Below are 20,347 nucleotides of genomic sequence, written 5' to 3' on the forward strand. Positions count from 1 at the left end.
TCCTACATGACAGATGGCCTATGCCTAAAAACCTCCAAGGAAGGAGAGAGTCTTGTGGGAGTCTGCTCTCCGGCTGAAAAATCAAGCATTCATACAATTCATAGAATTGTAGAGTTGCAGGGGACCCTCTAGGATCGTCTAGTCCAACCCCTGGAAAGTAGGAATCTTTTTGCCCAGCGGGGCTTGAACCCATGACCCTGAGATTAAGAGTCTCATGCTCTACAGCTGACTAAGCTATCCCTGTTCCTTTGACCTGAACTTGTAATGTTGTTAACTATTTATTATTATTATTAAAAAGATGTTTCAGTTGTTAGGCTTGATTGTAATGCTATCAATGTTTTCACTGGGCGCTACATATCGTTCAGTTTTGATGGGTTCCCATTTTGCCAGCATTGAGGCTGCTGAGGTTGTGTGTGTGTGTGGCTTCGGCGAGTATACTTTTGTAATTCGTGTTTTCCCAAGAAACATAATGTCTAGAAAGCGAAATGGAAAGAATTAGGCTCCTGGGTTTTTAAGATTTAAAACAGAAGTGTGGGGCGGGGGCGGGGGGCACCATTAGGTCAGACGCCACTTCTCCTGCTGTCCCCTCAACAGCTTTTTAAAAAGCTCCCCTTCTGCGCAAGCTTTAAAAGGTGACAGAGCTCACCTAGCTAGCCTAGGCGCTGTTGGGATGTACCATCCCCTCAACTCGAGGCAGGGGGACATCTACGCCCACCCGCCTTTGCCTCAGTTCTTTACCAATGGCAAAAAAAAAGAAAAGTATTTTCTGTTAGAGGACGTCCGGGAAAGCGCCATATTTCTCCCCTTTTAATAATAATAAAAAAGCAAAACTATGATCTCCCGCCCCCTTTTTTATAACTTGGTTCGCTCCGTTGCCTTAGAAGCAACCCCAAACTTGACGAGCGGAAAGCGCTCCGGAGGTAAGGCGGTTGTGTTCCCTTTTGCGTCCTTCCTTTGGGGCAAGTTCATTTAAAACTCGAGGCGGTTGGGCGATACCAATAGCGGGAAGGGGAGAGATTGAAGGGTGGGGGAAGTTTCCATTGCGGCGCTGTTTTAGATGTAAAAGACGTCCAAAGTTAATTCAGATTGGTTTGCTACACTTATCAGTCAATCTTAAGTCACTTGCGCTGATAACAATTTTACTCAACAGCGATAAATCCAACAGGGGATGAAGGAAAGTTGATATTCTGCAGCTGCTACAGGTGTACACAATTAAAACTGTTGGAAGGTTGTACCCAGTGCTCGTCCTGCTCAGAGTAGACCCCTTGAAATGAATGGCGACGACTAGCTTAGAGACCTGGGGGTTGTATCGAACAAAAAGTCCTACTCAAGAGTAGACTCATTGCTCCTAGTGGACATAAGTTGGCCATGCTCATTAATGTCACTGGGTCTACTCTTGAGTAGGACTAGCGTTGGATACAGCCCACATATTTCAGTGAGTCTAGTCTGAATAAAACTTAGTTGGCTACAACCTTGGGTTGTTTTTAAGCACCCCAGTTTTATTTCAGCAGCTTTGAGCATTTTAATAGGAAGGCGGGCTATGCTAAAACGTTTTTTTAAGTATACACTCTTGCATCAACCTCTGATATACAGCATTGTTATGTTTTTATTTATTACATGGCAGACCCCAAAGATTGTGGACCTCCAGAAGAGTAGACAGCTTTTGTGCTAGGTTTCGCCTCTGGGTCTAGTTAAAACAGCTGGCCTTTGCTTCCAGATCAAGCCCACCAGTACTAGAATTATTGTTTTCCTAGAGTTGGGCTGGAATAGGCTATAGGTTTACCTCATTATCTTTTTCTTTATGAGAAAAAGAAAAAGAAAATTACATTTCCAGGGTGAAGGGTACACATAATATGATGAGTGGGTCTTTCCCCTCATCTCCTGTACTTGTTTTTGTGGTGATCTTGCTCCAAATGCACATTTGAAGGTATCTGTAAGTACTCGTGTCTGAGTTGATTTTTCCGCTATGCTCCCTTTTCCCTTGTGTGTCCTGCCTTTTAGACTGTAAGCCATGAACCAGGGGCTGTCTTCCTACTGTTTTTTGTAAATGGTTCTGGGAAGTTTTTCAGCTATGAAAAGCAGGGTATAAAATTGTTTAAATAAAGAAATGACAGATTTGAGGGGTGACATTTAGCAGGAAAATGGTGTGGGTGGGATGACCATTGTCCCAGTCTTGACTGAGCCTCCCACCCCTGGTCTTCAGTTTCTCTGTTTTTGAAATCAAGCCCAAGAAAGATTTGTTGTGCTAGGGTGACAGGGTGCTATAATCCACTTGCACACTCTTATGTTTTTGGTATGCGTGTGGATCCCTCCTGCAAAATACAGTCTGAAGGTGACCTACATATACCTGTTTGCTGGAAAGAAGGGGAAGTTTATGCTTTGAGAGCAAACACTCAGTGTGAAGCTTCCAAGAATGTTTTTCCATGAACTACTGACTCCAGGTTTAGATAATGAACTGATGGTTTAGATAATGATTTTTACATAATAAAAACTTTGATTCAGATTAATTTCTTTACTTCAGCCATAAGCCAATACAAAAAATAACGAGCATAAAAACGGAGAAGAAAGGACGAATGGTACAAAATGTTCAGCACATTGAAAAGCAACAGGTGTTCTCATACTTGTCTAATAATAATAATAATAATAATACATATATACAGAGTTTTTACCAGAATTTAAAAAAATTCTCCTAAATTTGTTAGGGAGCAGACTTCTTCTCAAGAGTTGCCAGATAAGACCTGCATTGATTCAGCTTACAGTCAAATACAGGGCTAAGAACAAAATTAATTTTGGCTGGTTTGTTTTTAAAAAACACACACCACTTTTCATATAATTTCTAAGAAAAATATCAAGGGTTGTATCCAATGCTAATCCTACCATTGGATGATTAGGGGAAGGGCCATAGCTTATTGGTAATGCATCTGCCTTGCATGCAGAAGGTCCTGGATTCAACCCTTTGCATCTACAGGTAGGTAGGTAAAGGTAAAGGACCCCTGGATGGCTAAGTCCAGTCAAAGGTGACTATGGGATGTGGCGCTCATCTCAATTTTCAGGCTGAGGGAGCCAGTGTTTGTCCGCAGACAGCTTTCCAGGTCATGTGGCCAGCAGGACTAAACTGCTACTGGTCCACAGAGGACCATGACAAGTGCTAGAGCACACATAAAACGCCATTTGCCTTCCGGCCACAGCAGTATCTATTTATTTACTTGCACCGGTTTGCTTTTGAACTGCTAGGTTGGCAGAAGCTGGGACAGAGCAATGAGAATTCACCCCGTTGCACAGATTCAAACTGCCAAGCAGCTCAGTGTTTTAGACTACCGCGCCACCCATGTCCTTTTAGGCATCTCCAAATGGGGCTGGGGTAGAACTCTGTCAAAAGCTCTAGAGAGTCACTGCCAATCAGAGCTAGGTAGACCAGTGGTCTATCACAGTTTCCTATGTACTCAAAGTAGACACACAGAAGTTAAATAGTATGACCAGCTTAGGCCTAGAGTAACTTAGTTGGATATAATCTTTTTAAATATTGGACCTATAGTATTTTGGCCGCAGAACAGGAAGACATTTATTTAGTACTATTTGTTTTAAATTACATGCTTTGTTTTGGTTGAAAACAGTTTTCGCGCTAACATTTCTTGTTTTCTTTGGCAGCTAAGCTCTGTTAGAAAGGAAAAAGATGGACCAAATAAATGACATGGAATCCACTGGCATTTCAGAAGAGAACCTCAGGCCTGAAGAGAATGAAGAGAACAAAGATAATGAAGAAGATGAGATGATATCTGACCAACTTGTGCAAGAGGAGGAAAGCTGGAAAGGTTCATATATAAAATGATAGTGTATATTTTACTGCACTTGTGAGGCTTCTGACACCAATTGGTCAAGTTGAGTATGAGGACATGGAATATTTGTGAACATTCCAATTTCTCAGGGAAGGACACTGCAAGAATACTTGAAGTCTAGATTCAATGGGGGAAGGGAGCTGCCAGTTTGGTCAGGAATTTAGAGTTGAGCTGGAAGTCAGAGGGTGGGAATGAGTTTCAGAAAAAAATTGTGTCTCCTTAGAAGTACAATTTTCACCATGTCCATGCATGTGCATTGCAGTGACCTGGAAATGGCAGGAAAAGGGGACAGAATGGGGTCAGAGCAGGCTTTTGCATGGTCTGCTGTTGCATGTGATGACCCAGAAAGCAACCCCTGAGCAAATCAGGGGGTGTCTGTACTCACTTTTCTGGAGAATAGGGACAAATTGTGTCTCTGGTGCCAAGAAACCCAGGATTGCACAGCTCAGTTGCCTTGGCAGTGAGGAAATTTCCTCACCCCTTGCTAATTTAAACCATGGGTGTGATGCTGTGGCATTGGCAGATTCCTTATATGATCCCTGAATAGTCAGGATTACTTGGGAACTTGGGAAAGAAGAAGCCTAGGCAAAAAAAAGAGGCAAATGCTAGAGAAAAGTGTGTTTTTCATGCTCTTCCCATAGCTCCCCTTTTTGTATTTAAATAAACAAAAGGAAACCTTTAGCACATTGCTAATTAAAAATGCACACAGGTCATAGGGGCAGGATTAGCTTTGTGGCACAGAGTGGTGAGGAAGCCAAGTATCATGAAGCCCACAAGCAAAGCACCTGAAGGAAGCACGAAACACATAGGCAACGAGCTGAGGAAGAGGAACATCAGGGAATGGTAGATAGATAACAAAGCGGTGGTCTGCCCCTACCTTAGAGACATCAGTGTCCTCATAAGAGCAAACCTTCTACTCTGTCTATGAGCTCTGCAACTACAGCAGCTCTGACTTGAAAGGAAGATAATTTTATTCAGGTTAATAACAATACAGGCTCAACAGCATGCATGGAGTTCTGAATGGTAGCATTGAAGTTGTCCCAACAGTTGCTGAATCTTAAAAACAAATTATCCTAGGTAAGGTCTCCCCATCAGAGAGGCAATGTTGCAGCTGTCTGAAAATAGAGATTATATGTGACTTTCCCCGTCAGCACCCTGGGCTGCTGCATTCTGCACTAGGTACGGATTCTGTATTTCCTTCAAGGTCAGCCCCACATAAAGTGTGTTACAGTAGTCTTTCCTGGTGGTTACTAAAGTGTGGATAACTGTAGCCAGCCATCCCTGTGCAGAAAAGGCTCTAGTTAATACATCACCTGACACTGGGCATAAACACCTGGGGTTCAAGTGACAGTGATAGTTCCAGGAGTACTCCCAAACTACCTACCAGGCAGCAATGCTTCTGAATACCAGTTGCTGGAAACTGCAAGAGGGGAGAGTCCTCTTGTGTTCTTGTGGTTTTCCTACAGGCATCTAGTTGGCCATTGTGAGAGCAGGATGTTGGACTAGATGGGTTATTGGCCTAATCCAGCAGTCTCTTATGTCCTCCTGTCCTTCAAGGTGTGCTACCACCCTGTCCAGAACAGTCTGTCCCAACCAATCCTGGACCTAGGGAGCACAGAAGCTTCACTTTGTCTGGATTCAGCTTCAATTTATGGGTCCATATTTATGGGTTCAATTTATTTCCTGCCATTCCTCCTGAAAGGAGCCCAGAGTAGCAACCCCGTCCATTACCACCTCCAGGCACTGACTCAGGACCTTCATTGCCTCTCCTGATAGCAACGGAGCATAGATGTGGAGCTTATGGAAATGGTGGAGATGTATGAACAGAATGCTCAAACAAATGCGTTTTCCTCTGCTGTCTGCTACAGCCTGTCACTGAACTGTAAATTCCATTTTCCCATTTGGCTATTACAGAGTTCCTTTGTGCAGCACTTAGGAAAGATGGCTTGTGACAGCTCTGTCGCCAAGGTGGAGTGCATTTGCCTGCGTTAAGTCCCTGAGTGTAAAATTGTCTTTGTATATATTTTGTGACAAGATCCCCCCCATTATACACAGTAGTAAAGCTTTTAGCTTGTCATCTGTGCGGCCTCTTGTCTTGTGTTGATTTGTCAAGGAAGGGTATCAAAGTCGCAAAGAGCAAAAGTTTCCTTCCTTTCCGTCAGGACCTGAACTTGAAGATGATTATGAGGAGGAGGCCCGTACAGACAGTAACGATGCTTTGGAAGGAGGTGAAGAGGAAGGAGAGAAAGGAGAGGATTTGGTTTCTGTTGGGTGAGTGCTTTGGCATGAGAAGATACTCTTTTCACTTCAGAATTCAGATAGAGTACCCATAAGAACATAATGTTCTTGCTTGGGGAACAGCCATAGCTCAGTGGTGGAACATCTGCTTTGCATGCAGAAGGTCCCTGGTTCAATCCCTGGTATCTCCAGGTAGAACAGAAGATGCTCCCTGCCTGAAACCCTGGAAAGCCACTGCCAGTCAGGGTGGACAGTACGCAGATAGATGCACCATTGGTTTGACTTGATATAAGGCAGCATCTTGTTTCCCTTGATTAGATGAAGGTCTCTTCTAGGAATGGGGAACCACTGACCCTCCTGTTCTGGTTGAACTCCAACCCCCATGAGCACCAGCATGTTGGAAGTTCTAATCCAACAGCTCTACAGTGGGAGTAGGGATTTTTTTCTCACCAAAGGGCTACATTTCCTCATGGGCAACCTTCCATAGGCCACATGCCAGTGGTGGGTGTGAGAGATGTGGGTGCAGATGGACACACACCACTCTCCCATTCTCCAGTAAGTATTTTCACACTTATGTTCCAGACAGGTAAATAAATCAGAGCCACTGAGGGGAGTGACTTGTGACTTGGGCAGAATGCTGAGGGCCAGATGGAGACACAGGGAGGGATGCCGTCAGCCCCCACCCTGGGGGGCACAGGAAATCCTCAACCTGATTTCATGCAGCATCCCTGTCTTCAGTGCTGGGTGACACTATACCAGACAGAAAGCCCTCAAAGAAAGCAGAAACACAACTTTCTTCTTGTTGCTTGTCTCCATCTTTGACACCTTGTAGAGGCAAAGAGGTGGAACAGAAATAATTCTAAGATGTTAATTAAATATATAAGTAAACCAAGTAAATTTATAAAGCCTCTGTTTTTTAATAGCTTTTTGATCTTAAGATTTATGGAAATAGAAATCTATTCTCTTCCCATGCCCAGCCAACCAAGCAGGGAAGGCTCAGAACAACCGAAGACACAGAGAATAAAAAAAACAATGAACTACGCAGACAGAGTTCGTGTTCTCAACTTGCGCAGGAACCTGAACCAACTTGACAATCTAGCCAAAGAAAAGGAGATGATTATTAGGAAAACCAGGTCAGTTCTCCATCCACCCTCCCCACTACACACACATAAGCATTTTCCGCTGTTTCCACAATGTATGGAGTAAAAGTTGTTTTTAGGGTTTAGCCTGTGCTTAAAGACTTGATTTCTCATTATGCTGAAAGGGTCTGTCTGTTGCCATTATTTTAAAGAAAATGCTCTTGCTTAAAATACCCTTGGGTTCCTGGAAGTAGGAGTAAGCAGGCATGGGAGGAAATGGAGGAACTGAGTAGCATAATATAGTGTCAAGCAACTGAGGGCTGAGCTAGGCAATAGTTAGCTATGTGTCAGTGCCCTTAAGTGCAGGGATGTGCTTTATATGCAGATTGCTAGCATTCTGGGATCCTAGCATGGTGGGTAAGGGGTCTTTAATGCTTCTCCTATGGGCATAAAAAGGCAGTAATTTCTGCTCTGATCTGTATTCATCATAATCAGTGCTGTTTCTGTTTCACTGCAGTTCACTTTCTGCCAAATATTTCAAGACTTTTCTCACTGTTCACTGTTTAAGATAGATTATGTAGCTATTTACGTAACTTACATTCATTTCAATGTAAAGGAAACGTCAAAACAACGTTTTAAAAAATAGTCATTGATTATGGATCATTTGAGGACTTAAAAAAATCAAGAAGGGTGTGAACAAGCATGTGAATCGCATGACTGCAAACATGTGAATTGCAGCAATTTCCATCTCGTTTTTTTTGTTTTAATCAGAATTCTCTGACAATCCTGTTGCCTGCCCCCTGCTATGGTCTTGTTTGGGATCATGGACACAAACCTGCAATTTGCATGGAGGGCTGGGGGAAAGAGCTCCCCTTGAATTAGAGGTTGTTTTGCAGCGCAAATTGCACACTGTCCAAAAGGGTTTACGCCTCCCTACCCCTCATGCTAGAGCCCTAACACAGATTGCTGCTGTCTCCCTCTTCAGAAATTTATGACATTTTATGTGGTTAAGGGCACAGGTAAGCTCTTGGCTACTAACTCAGTTCAAATCTCTCCCTTCCCATGAACTCACTCAGCTGCCCTAAGCAAGCACCCACCTCCCCAACCCTCAACATCTGTATCATTGATTTTAAATAAATACATATAAATTTCTCAAATAAATACATATAAATTTCTAGCTTTTGATGAACCTGCTTCTGTAATTGTGATGTTTTTACTGTTTCACTGTTGTTGTTATTTATTTATATATTTGTTTTGTTTATTTATTTATTCAGTTTATATCCTGATCATCCTTTCAAAGAAGCCCATAAACATAAATTAATGTTTTATTATTATTTTTGTGACTATATTATTTTTATATACTGCTTCAGGATTTATTTATAAATGAAAAGTGGTTTAGAAATTCTTTTTGTAAAAAAATAAATACGAAGGATGGTTTTAGCTAAATTTTACTCATAGCAGACCCATTGAAATTACTGGACCTAACTTAGGGCTTGTCCACACTTCTGTTAGTTCTGTGCCTAGAAAGCAAATGTCCAAGCGATTTTCCACTTGACCCACACTTTCTAGGCACTTGCCTGAGTGGTTTTCCCCCTGCCCCATTCCTTTCCCAGGGAAAACCTGCTCTTTGGTGCTAAATTGGAGCAAATTTCAGTTCAGAGAAAACATGAATGCCATTTGCTCTGATTGAGTACTGAAAAGTGGTTTTCCCCAGGTGAAAGCAGTGGGACAAGAGGAAGTATGGATAAGCCTTTAGTCATCTTCATTAATTCCTGAAGTTCTACTCAGAATAAGTTGAACACTACCCTAAGTATTGCTATCTGCTTACTCAGAGCAGAACCACTGGAATTGATGAACATCTGTTGTAAACAACTAAGTCCTATTTGAAGTACACCCATTAAAATTAATAGATTGAAGTTAGTCAATTAATTTAAGTGGGTCCACTTTGAGTAGGGCTAACATTGGATATAACCTGGTATTCTTGGTTTTGTTTTTTTTAATTACAGTATTAAAATATACAGTATTTATAATCATTAATTTGTACACCGATGGATTTTTGACTCTTAATTCTGTGCTGAAATCTGCAGCTTAGTTGCCAGAAATGTCAAAGAAAGAGAAGGGTCTGAGATTTAGGAAGACCCCCCCCTCCCTGCCCCCAGTGATTTGTGCCTGCTTATTTTCAGGGAGGAACTGGATGCCTGTCATTCCCATATCGACAGCCTAACAAACCAACAAAGGGTTGTAGAGAGCGAAATTGAGAGAGAGAAGGAGGCTGGGAACAGGTACGTAGCTGTACCTGCATGTCATAGATTGCTACCCTTTTCAGTATTTATTCACATGGCTCATTCTGAACTTTGATTACTCTCTCTGGCCTCTTGCTGCTGCTGGAAGTGTTTGATAGTCCCCATCCGCCATCTCTCCTGATTCTCTTTGTTGAATGGTTCTTAATGAGTCAGTGATTAAAATGTTTGATAAACACAAATGCAGTTATCTCTGAGGACCACAGTGTGCAGTAGGAAACATTAACCTTTTGTTGTGTGCTGGGAAGCAGATGGAGCACTTTGCCTCCTCCTTGCTGATGCCATCTCTCTGTATGTCACACACTGTTCATACCCAGTGGGTGCCTACTACTCAGCAGAGTTAGGTGCATGTTGCAGCTTTGGAAATGCTTGATCTTTTTCTTCTCCACATTCAAGGAGGAGGTAAGATTACAGTCGGGCAATTGTTCACACATGCAAGGCGCCTAATAGCAGATTACTGAACTTTCTTTGTGGCTGCACCATGCAGTGAAGAAAGAAAATGATCAAAGATCATTTGATCTTATCACACAAGACGAGGTGATTGTGGGAGGGGGGATGCACAGGGGAATCACGCTCAAGTTAAGCCTTCTGTCTCCTCATAATGTAAATGCTTCGTTTCTCATGAATTGATATAGCATAGAGCAGGCTTCCTCAAACGGCCCTCCAGATGTTTTGAGACTACAATTCCCATCATCCCTGACCACTGGTCCTGCTGGCTAGGGATCATGGGAATTGTAGGCTAAAAACATCTGGAGGGCTGAGTTTGAGGAAGCCTGGCATAGAGGGTAAGGCTGCACATACACATACATTTAAAGCACTTCGCTTCCACCAAAGAATCCTGGAAAATGTAGTTTGTTAAGGATGCTGGGAATTGTAGCTATGTGAGGGGTAAAAGTACAGCTCCCATGATTCCTTGTTGTTGTAGACCTCCTTTCATCTGAAGATCACAGGGTGGTTCACAAAATAAAAATACAAAATGAGAACCCAAAATGCATAATGGAAACAAACCAATAGCCCTTCCCTTGTGTGCGTGTCTGTGGGCTGGGTTTTTAATGTGACTTAAATGTATGGTGTATATGACATTTCAGCAATAAATCAGGAGGTCTCCAGTTTTATTCTGGATCTGCAGAACTTTTTCTGCCCTGAACTTACTTGCGGGCTTTAAGCAAGGCTCCCTCAGTCCCCCCATCTGCAAAATAGAACTGGCTTAACCTTACAGCAGAATTGGGGAGCATGTTAGACCCAAAGTCCCCTCAGCCCCAGCCTGATCACAGGTTTCCCATCCCTGCCTTGCAGGGTTGCTGTCAGAACTGCCACTAGATAACGTATTTGAAGCTCTCAGAACACTAGAAGTGCTATGCAAATCTTAAGTATTATTGTTAGGGGCAAGCTAGGTGAAATACATAAAAGTTTGTAAGACCTTATTTTAGAGAGTTTTGGGTTGTAGTTCCACTCAGAGTAGACCTATTGAAGTCAGTGGAATGAAGTTAGTCATGCTCAATAACTTCAGTTGGTCTACTGTGCATTAAAGACAACCACTAGGTACAAAGGTGAAATGAAATCAAGCAAAATGTTCCCTTTTCATGGTTTCATACCATCATTATATCAGATTGTTAAGGAGAATAGGGCAAGATGGCACTGTACTGCTACCAACCCTTTGCTCATGGGACTAATTTAAATTTGACAGTAATTTCTAATGGCTTTGTTCACTGAGGAGAAAGCAATAATAAGGCACACAAATGTGTTTAGCAGCAGGATGGGCTTCTGATTCATTAACCAAATGCAAAGTTATGATCATAATTTTGTTCTGAGATAGAATAGTATAATCCTGAAGGAATTCCAATTATTTCTTGAAACTTATGGCTCCCCCTCCTATTCTAAACAGCAGCGTGGTTATGTGAAGTCCTTGTTTGTTTTGTTCTCCTTAACCTTTTGATGACACTCTTCCTCTGTTAAAATTATGAACTGCACTTGACTTCATGTTATGTCCATCTACTAAATTCTACAGTTAAGGATTCTAAAAAGTTGATACAGAGCAGGGATTGGAGGAACCTGTGGCTCTCCAAATGTTGATGGACTCCAACTCCCATCAGCCCCAGTCCTGGACAGTTAATGTGGCCTTGTTCAGGGCCGTCTTAAACATATCCGGCACCCTGGTGCAAATATCTCTCTGGCGCCCCCCATCCCCCGTTTCTCAGTGTTGTCAACTTTTTAAAAGGGGGGCTGATCACAGCCCAGATGGCCTCCCACACCCTCTTGCGAAGCTTCCCTCTAAGCGCCTGGTGCTCCTTACCTGACCCCGTCTGGGGAAGTCCGCCAGCAAGGAGATCAGGTGGCTCACTGGCTGTCCCATCCTTGCTCGGTGCTGAGATTTCACAGGGTGCTTCCCTGCTTCGCTCACAGACTCAGCAGGGATGCGGCAAGCAGCGATGTAGCCAGAGAGGGGTGGGAGAGACACACCTGCCCCGCCCCACCCCGACCTCCGATTGCACCTACCAGGCACCCAGGCAGCCCCGGCAGGAGGGGACAAAAAGGGGCTTCCCTGAGCTGGATGCAGCATGCTCCAATGGGTGGCTGAGAGGAGAGGAGCGGGCTGCCCCAGAGTGGGGAAGGGAGCACGCCCTGACTCTCCTTCCCGGACACTCAGCCTGTGGCGCCCTCCAAAATCTGGCGCCCCGGCACCCCACGCCACTAATGTCTATGGGTAAGATGCCCCTGGCCTTGTTCACACCTACCTGATAAACCAATCTCCTGTGTTTTAAAATATATTAGTTAGAAAATGTTGTAATATGTTTTCTGTTCCTTTTTCTTTTTTTACCAGTTTAAAATGGACTGTAAGGTCTGCAGAAATGCTGTCCATGGTTGTTGGCATTCAAATTGTGTAGATGTTTTTAAGGAGATTGAACGGGGAATGGACACTTTAGGGACGTAATTGAAAGACATTCTGTTAATATAAACTGGCAGAATTCTGAAAACATAAGCCTTTACCCCTCAAGGCACCATAATTGTTTCTCTTTTTTATGTGCCAGGTTTTAACATTCATTATTTCCATTTTTCTTCTTTTCTCTTTCTCTCTCTTTTTCCCTTTAATGTAATAGTGCCGCCGTGTTCCGCCTACAGGCAATGCATCGACGTGTGTGTGTTGAACTGGGAAATGAAAAGGACCTTGAGTCAAAAATTACTGCAATGCTGAACGAAAGCCTGTAAGTTTAAAGAGCACAAAAGAGACAAAGGCAGGATTGATCATTATGGTTTTCTATTAATGCAACCTAGCAATTTAGCCCTGAGTCCAGAAAAACCTACTTAAAGTGGAGGAATTAATCAATAAGTATGCAAATGTGTTAAGGCCTAATGCTTGGATGGAGGGAAAATGTGAAAAGACAACCACCCTCTTAAAGAAAGTTTGAATTGCATTGTGGAAATAGTTTTATTTATTTATTTGTTTGTTTATTTGTTTGGTCTTGTGGCATCATGGGTAAAACTGAGATGCCTAGAAATAATTTTTCACATCATGTTGATTCTTTCCAACTGTCAGGCACTGGGTAAATCTTCTGGTCCTTCCTTCCCACCCCCCTCCGCAGCAAGAATGTGAGGGGGCAGGGTGGAAGCAGAAAGTGCCCCATCTCTTGAACCTTACGTTGTCGTTTGTGTCCTCAATGCAATCCAGAATAAACTTGCAAAAAGAAATCATGTATTTTTAAAATGCAGCTTTGATTTAGGTTACTAAATAATTCTTTGGATAATTTAAGTATTCAACATACATATTTGTAGAAGAAGCACTAGTTATTTTCTCTTGCACCCATACAATTAACTGCTTTGTAAATGAAACTTTGATATACAAGCTGAACCAAATGAAGGCAACTGCTAGTATTAAAGACATTTGGAGCAGGAAGGGAGCTTAATGGGGTCATCCCATGCCCTGAAAGAGGACCATTTCTATCTAAATGATTCCCAACAGATGTTTGTCTAACCTACTTCTTCCTCAAACTTTCTATGATGTTTTGATGGAGCTCTGCCAGGCTGCACTGGTTTGGCCTGCTTCTCCTTTTGCAACAGAGGGAGGAAAGTCAATTCTTCCTTTTCACACTTCAGATAGAAATTGCCTGAAAGGGGAGAAGAGGCAGTGTGGTATTCTGGTTAAGAGTGTTGGACTAGGATGAGAGAGGAGTGTTTGGGGGGCTGCATTGTCAAAATAATGGCTAGTTCAGCAATTTATGTTTGAGCTGGCATAATAGTCAACACTGCACGCTCTTAACTGATGCCTTGAATGTTTGAAATCATGCTTTACAGAAATACAAGGTATTTGTCTTTTGAGGGGAGAAAAACCCAATCCTTTTTATTTTTGTCTCGGAGGTCACACCACTGCTGCAGCCACATCAAAGCGAGTCCAGGATGAAGGGCTTATGGCAGAGCTTGAGCAGCTGATTAACCAGAGAGCAGCCTGACTCCTGCAGCTGAATTATATAAAAAGCTTAAGAAACGGGGGGGGGGGGGACCTTCCTTGGCACTTTTTTTAGTAGTGTGATAAGTGGCATTTGCATTTTTAAAAAATATTTTTTAAAAAACAGCTGTCAAAAGTGGCCTCAGCTAGCCCAAGCTAATTCAAAGGAGTGGATGAAATTGAGGGTTTTAGTATTTGGTATGCAGAGGACCGGGACGCAGGTGGCGCTGTGGGTAAAAGCCTCAGCGCCTAGGGCTTGCCGATCGAAAGGTCGGTGGTTCGAATCCCTGCGGCGGGGTGCGCTCCCGCTGCTCGGTCCCAGCGCCTGCCAACCTAGCAGTTCGAAAGCACCTCCGGGTGCAAGTAGATAAATAGGGACCGCTTACCAGCGGGAAGGTAAACGGCGTTTCCGTGTGCGGCTCTGGCTCTGGCTCTGGCTCTGGCCAGAGCAGCGATGTCACGCTGGCCACGTGACCCGGAAGTGTCTCCGGACAGCGCTGGCCCCTGGCCTCTTAAGTGAGATGGGCGCACAACCCCAGAGTCTGTCAAGACTGGCCCGTACGGGCAGGGGTACCTTTACCTTTACCTTTTATGCAGAGGACCACATGTGATTATTTTTTAGGCGTTGCCTTTGGGTTATATTTAGCCAATGGTAGTCCTACTCAGAGTAGACCCAATGACGCTAGGAGACATAACCAACTGCAGTCTCTTAGTTACAGTAGGTCTACTCATAATAGGACTTGGTTAGATACAACCCACTAAGTCTCTAGAGACTTACTCTTGGGTAAGTGTGTAGAATTGTAGCATAAAACATTTCTCACATGATGAAACCAAAATAACCTAAGTTTTGTAACGATGAGAAACAAGGGGCAACTATGAAAAAATGTTGCTGTATCAAGTGCTCCTGTTCAGGGTTCAAAGTAGCTAGTCATGCCTGGTCTACGGATACTCCATTCCACTTGATGTTTGGTTTTTAAGCCCTGAATAGCTAGTAAGCATTCTGTTCTCATTGAGCATGATGCATCCTTATCGGGCTGTTGTATGTGTGTTTGGGAGGGAAAATTCTGGCTAATGAACTGAAGGTGGCTTCTCTGTTCAGTAGCTGAAAAGTGAGTTTTACTTTCATGGTATTTCTTTATTGTAATGTTTCATTTTATTTTCCACCGTCAAATATTTTTAATCTGTGACTTGACAAGCTTTCACTTGATTTGGTGTGTTACTGTAAGCTGTGGTCAGTTTGGGGGGGAAACGCAGCATGGTTCCCATCCACAAAGTGCTAGCAAATTGCTCAGCGGTCAAGTCAGCAGACGTCCTTAATTATTGCTTGTTCTTCCTTTGTCTGTTTTTATAAGACTCGAGATGTGGAAGATTGAAATTGAGCAGGGCAATTTTTCCGAGCTCCGTAACCAGATCAAACAGGACGAGGAATATTTGGACCAGCAGAACCAAATGCAAGCAGCAGAACGCCTCCACAACCAGAAGAACCGAACTTTGCAGCTAAACCAGAGGTGGCTGGCCATGGAGAGGTAAGTGAGGTGTGTGCTGCAGTCTTCCTCAACTTAAGGCCAGCCCCTCCAGATGCTGCTAGACTAAACTTGGAGTGGGAACCTCGGGCCTAGGGGGCAAATATGTCCCTACTTGTTCTTTATCAAGCTCAGGAACTCTCCCCAAAGCCACATTCCTTCTTCTCAGACCACATCCCGCAGTGGCCTTGCTTTGCGTCCCCCTTTTGTGCTTTTGCCTGGCTGGAATGTGTCCTTAAACTCTGAAAGCACCTCTTGCTTGCTTGGAAGGAGGATAGAGAGAGGTGTGTATAGAAACATGCCTACTATATAGAGGTAAATTTTACAGTCATTGCTCCACTGGCATGTGGTCCTTGGAAGGTCACCTAGAAGGGAATGTGGCCTTCAACCTGAAAAGGTTCCCTACCCCAGGACTAAACCCTTGACCGTTGGTCATGCTGGTTGGAACTGATGGAGGTTTTATTCCCAACAATATTTGGAAGGTACCAGTGCAGGGGCCACTCTGGAGTTGTTTCCCAAAGTCTCCCCATCCATATTTCTCCCTGGATTTTGGAATTCTAAATTACCTGTCCTAGTTCTCAAGTTGCAACCAATGCAGTAGGAACCTTCTGTTGGTTTTTCTGTCCTAGAGTTCTTGCCTCAGTATACTGCAATGTAGCTGTCCATTTCTCCAGCTCCTTCATATCTCTTCCCCTTAGTGATGCATACTTGTGTACTGATAAATCATTATAAAATATGAGATCATCCTTGAAATATGTGATGATGGAGCAAAGTTTGTTTCTTGTTGTTCCAGAAGGCAGGACCCAAACTAATGAGTTCAGATTACAAGTGAGATGATTTTGACTAAGCCTTAAGAAGAACTTCCTGAACTCATTTCCCTGGGGCAGGCTGAGATGCACTCAACCTGCCCCTTCCTCACTTTCACATACTCACTTTATACAGCCCACCTTTTTCCTGGTTGGACTGCCCATCTGAATGGGACCTGCTTGCTTCCAGATCACCAGCCTGAGAGCAAACTCAGTTAACTTCTGAAGGTCCTGTCACTGCTGCATCCAGCTTTCTTGTGTGGTGGTTCTTGGGTAACATGTTTTTAGTGGGCGCCAGCTCCTTACTGCTGTTGATGCTGCTGCCACCCATTAACTCGCCTCTTCCTCTGAGTTTCAGTAGCAGCAGCATCCAGGGAGGGAAGGCGAATTGGGCAAAGGTTAGTGCTCCTTCTTGCTCCTCTCTCTGCTTGTAGAGGGCAAGTAAACAGACAGCAGCAGCAGCAATGAAGAGGAGTAGCAGGGCTAGGATTAGTAAAAGGCCCCTTCAAAAACCAACCCCTAACACCAGCCATGGTCCTACTAACTCAAGAATATAAGCCAGGCATACAATGTTATTTTGTTTTGAAATCTGTGTTTTGCTTCTCTATAGAAAAATACAGAAAGCTAGGGATGATTATGAGCACCGTCTTTCCAAAGCATTGGAAGATGCTCAGAAGAACCATGAAAAAGCAGTCAAGTTTCTGAAGAAAAGTTTGGGAAGGTTTGCCATTTGCACTTCATTAAAATTTTAAGTTTTCAATAACAACACTGGGAATGATAGATGCAGCCATGAACTTGACTGGATTTGCTCCTCCAATAGGATCCGTGACAAAGAAGCAAGCGAGGAACAGAAAAACCAGGAATATATGCAAAAGAGGATGGAAACTGTGTTGTCCCTGAAGAACAACATCTCTTCCAATCGGGTATTAGCTTTATTTTGAAGTTCTTTGATTTTTCTAAGCATGCCTTGGAGTCCTTGGGTAGACCAGCTTTCCCAACTGAGGAGTCTCTTTTAGCACCCCTTGACAGGACTACACAGTGGTTAAAGTGTTGGGCTAGGATTCAGATCAACCAGGAAGCTCAGTTGATGACTTGGGGCCAGCTGCTGTGTCTTAGCCTAACCTATCTTACAAGTGTATGCAGATTATGTGTATTGCTTCAATTGTGAAGGAAAGGAAGGATATATATGTAATAATTACAATCTCCCTTCTAACGACCACCAGTGTTGCTATTATATGGAAGGTGGAGCGCATTTGAAAAGCTGGAATGCTTGCAACCTGTTTCAAGTCCAGTGGAAGCACACTGGCATCTTGGTTAGGTTGGAAATGGATTGCACTTTTTGAAACCAGTTTTAACTCTGTGTTGAAATCAATGTGTCTTCAGTTGGTTTCGACAGGCAGGGTGCCTCCTTGATAACAGGGGCCAGCAGGGCAAACTTCAACCCTATGGCAAAGGCCCTCTTGTCCCAAGGGTCTTCAATTGTAGGTTGATGTCCCTCTGTCTGGCATGTTTAAATATGTAGTGCTCTGCAAATTTATCTTAAGTTTCTTTCTTGTGGAACTGTGCACAAATGAATCTAACCCCTCCCCTGCACCAATATGTAGGAAAAGCTCCGAACTCACCAGGCTCAGAACAAAGCCAACTTTCTTGATGCTCAAGAACAAGAGCAGAAGATGAAGGAAACCATCGAGGCCCAAGGACACAATGTCACCCGGGAGGCTTTTCTCTATAAAAGACAGGTGGAGTTTGAGAAGCGGAAGAAGTGAGCTGCCACTTTTTTTTTTGCGAGTGTGGGGTGGGGGGGGGATGGTAGTACTTTTTAAAAAGAAACAGGAAACTATTTGTCTCTTGCAATGAAAATATGAAGTCTCAAACTTAGAGGAAACTACCAAGTGAACACTGGTTTATATAATACCTAACTCTGGAAAGGTGTGGGAGGCATTGCATCACTAAAGACAAAGATTAGATGAAGGTTTTTATGCTTTGCTTGCTGGGTCTATCGAAAAAAAGAAAGGAAGGCATTGGCATTGTGCATTAAGTCATTTATATTATTAGGTGCTGACTTTCTAGGGATTCTCTGAGAGTCATCTTAGGCTGCATAAAGCTACCTGCAAAAACACACAAGATTGTCACCCCAAAATTTGTTTAGCCTGACTCTCCTCTAATGAGTCCAATGTGACATACAGTATGTGATTTTTGTCCCTACTCTCATAACTTGGCTACACATGCTAGACTACACCCTAACCCCAGCTGCTGGTAGTAGAGGAGTTCCAGGGATTGCTTACGCACAACCAGACCCCTTACTCATGAGGTGTGTGATGACTCTGGGTCTGTAGACACATGTTTCGTTGTTACTCTGCAGCCTGGGCTCAAGGACAGAGTGGTGGCTTCAAGGGTCCTTCAGCACATGTCAACCCACAGGGCTCCTCAACAGGATCGTTGGCACTGACTGAAGGAGACCTGGCTTGACCCTCAAGATCCTCAACCTCTTTCGTCCTCTGAAGTGTCTCCACAACAGTGGAGTTTATCAAGCTGAAGTTAGATAGGCATCTGTTGGAGCTGATCTAACTATGGGCTTGATTTATCGGGCAGGGAGTTGGACTAGACACTGTACAGCATGGGTAGGCAAACTAAGGCCCAGGGGCCGGATCTGGCTCAATCGCCTTCTAAATCCAGCCCACGGACGGTCTGGGAATCAGCGTGTTCTTACATGAGTAGAATGTATCCTTTTATTTAAAATGCAACTCTGCGTTATTTGTGGGGCATAGGAATTCATTCACACCCCCCCCCAAAAAAATATATAGTCCAGCTCCCTATAAGGTCTGAGGGACAGTGGACCAGCCCCTGCTGGAAAAGTTTGCTGACCCCTGCTCTACAGTGCTCCCTCAAGCTCTAAAAAGTCATTTTGCATGAGTCCCATTGAAGCAAAGAGCTCATTTAATGTTCTTGCATGGCTCCTGATAATTTCATTGGGTCTTGCCCTGCGCAGGACAAGTTGGATGGCTTGAAAAGAGGATTAGACACATTCATAGGATAGGACTATCAATACCTACTAGCCGTGATACAGCTGGAGGCAGTGATTATTCTGATAAGTGGTTGCTGTAAACCACAGGAGAGGAAAGTGGTCTTGTCCTTGAATCCTGCTTGCAGGTTACCCAACGTCATCTGGTTGGCCACTGTGGGAACAGGATGTTGGATCAGATGGGCCTTTGGTCTGATCCAACAGGCTTTTCTTATCATAGAAACAGAAAATTGTTGATTTGAAAGGGACCCTGAGGTTCATCTAGACCAACCCCCACAATGCAGGAATCTCAGCTAAAGCATCCATGACAGATGGCCATCCGTTATGTTTTTAACCTTCTCCTGGATTAAGTCTAATATATCTTCTAAATTAGAAATGCTTATTTTTATGGGGAAACTTTGCATAAGTGATATACACACAACTTTTTTCCTCTAAGTGTATTTTTTAACATCATAACTAAGTAGAGGCATATAATCAATGCTCCTACAGCAGCATAGAGACTCTAAAGTGGGAGCAGGCAGGTAGCCAGATGTAAAGCTACTGCTTCTTCCACCCACAAGCCACCCCAGTAGCAAATCCTTGAAGACTTCCCTGACACCTTCTTGCTAACCATCTGGAGCTTCTGTCTCTTTCACTGGCTAGATGCAAACTGCAGAATAGTTTTTGAGCAGGTGGGGCATTGACACAAATTCTAGTACAGTGGTGCCCCGCAAGACGAATGCCTTGCAAGACGAAAAACCCGCTAGACGAAAGCGTTTTCCATTTTTCGAGGCGCTTCGCAAGACGAATTTCTCTATGGGCTTGTTTCACAAGACGAAAACGTCTTGCGAGTCTTGTGATTTTTTTCACTCCCCCCCCTTTTTCTAAGCCGCTTTGCCGCTTTGCCGCTAATAGCCGCTAAGCCGCTAATAGCGCTAAGCCGCTAAGCCGCTAATAGGGTTGCTTCGCAAGACGAAAAAACCGCAAGACGAAGAGACTCGTGGAACGGATTCTTTTTCGTCTTGCGAGGCACCACTGTAGCTAACAGGTACTAGATAACACAGGTTTACTTAGCTGGCACAAACTATACAAAAGCCTTGAAAGGGAATACCTTGCCTATGCA

The 20,347-nt window shown here is 43.6% G+C and overlaps 1 protein-coding gene across 3 annotated transcripts in view; it reads left to right on the top strand.

Moving 5' to 3' along the window:
• Nucleotides 1-807: 807 nt before the first annotated feature.
• The window catches only part of CFAP74 (cilia and flagella associated protein 74), an 83,199-nt gene continuing 63,659 nt past the window's right edge, over nt 808-20,347 (top strand). The window contains exons 1-10 of one of the 3 annotated variants that reach the window (XM_079986718.1): nt 808-920; nt 3,649-3,812; nt 5,999-6,107; nt 7,052-7,207; nt 9,337-9,435; nt 12,552-12,656; nt 15,247-15,420; nt 16,834-16,944; nt 17,044-17,146; nt 17,828-17,985. In XM_079986718.1, coding sequence (XP_079842844.1) covers nt 3,674-3,812; nt 5,999-6,107; nt 7,052-7,207; nt 9,337-9,435; nt 12,552-12,656; nt 15,247-15,420; nt 16,834-16,944; nt 17,044-17,146; nt 17,828-17,985 — 1,154 coding nt within the window. In that variant the 5' untranslated portion in view covers nt 808-920; nt 3,649-3,673. Of the gene's footprint in view, nt 921-967; nt 1,076-1,909; nt 1,928-3,648; nt 3,813-5,998; nt 6,108-7,051; nt 7,208-9,336; nt 9,436-12,551; nt 12,657-15,246; nt 15,421-16,833; nt 16,945-17,043; nt 17,147-17,827; nt 17,986-20,347 lie in introns of those variants that run through there. The other 2 variants (XM_079986717.1, XM_079986719.1) reach the window with 2 other exon arrangements.

The sequence above is a fragment of the Podarcis cretensis genome (genome assembly GCF_951804945.1).
Source record: "Podarcis cretensis genome assembly, chromosome: 8".
NCBI classification, from domain to species: domain Eukaryota; kingdom Metazoa; phylum Chordata; class Lepidosauria; order Squamata; family Lacertidae; genus Podarcis; species Podarcis cretensis.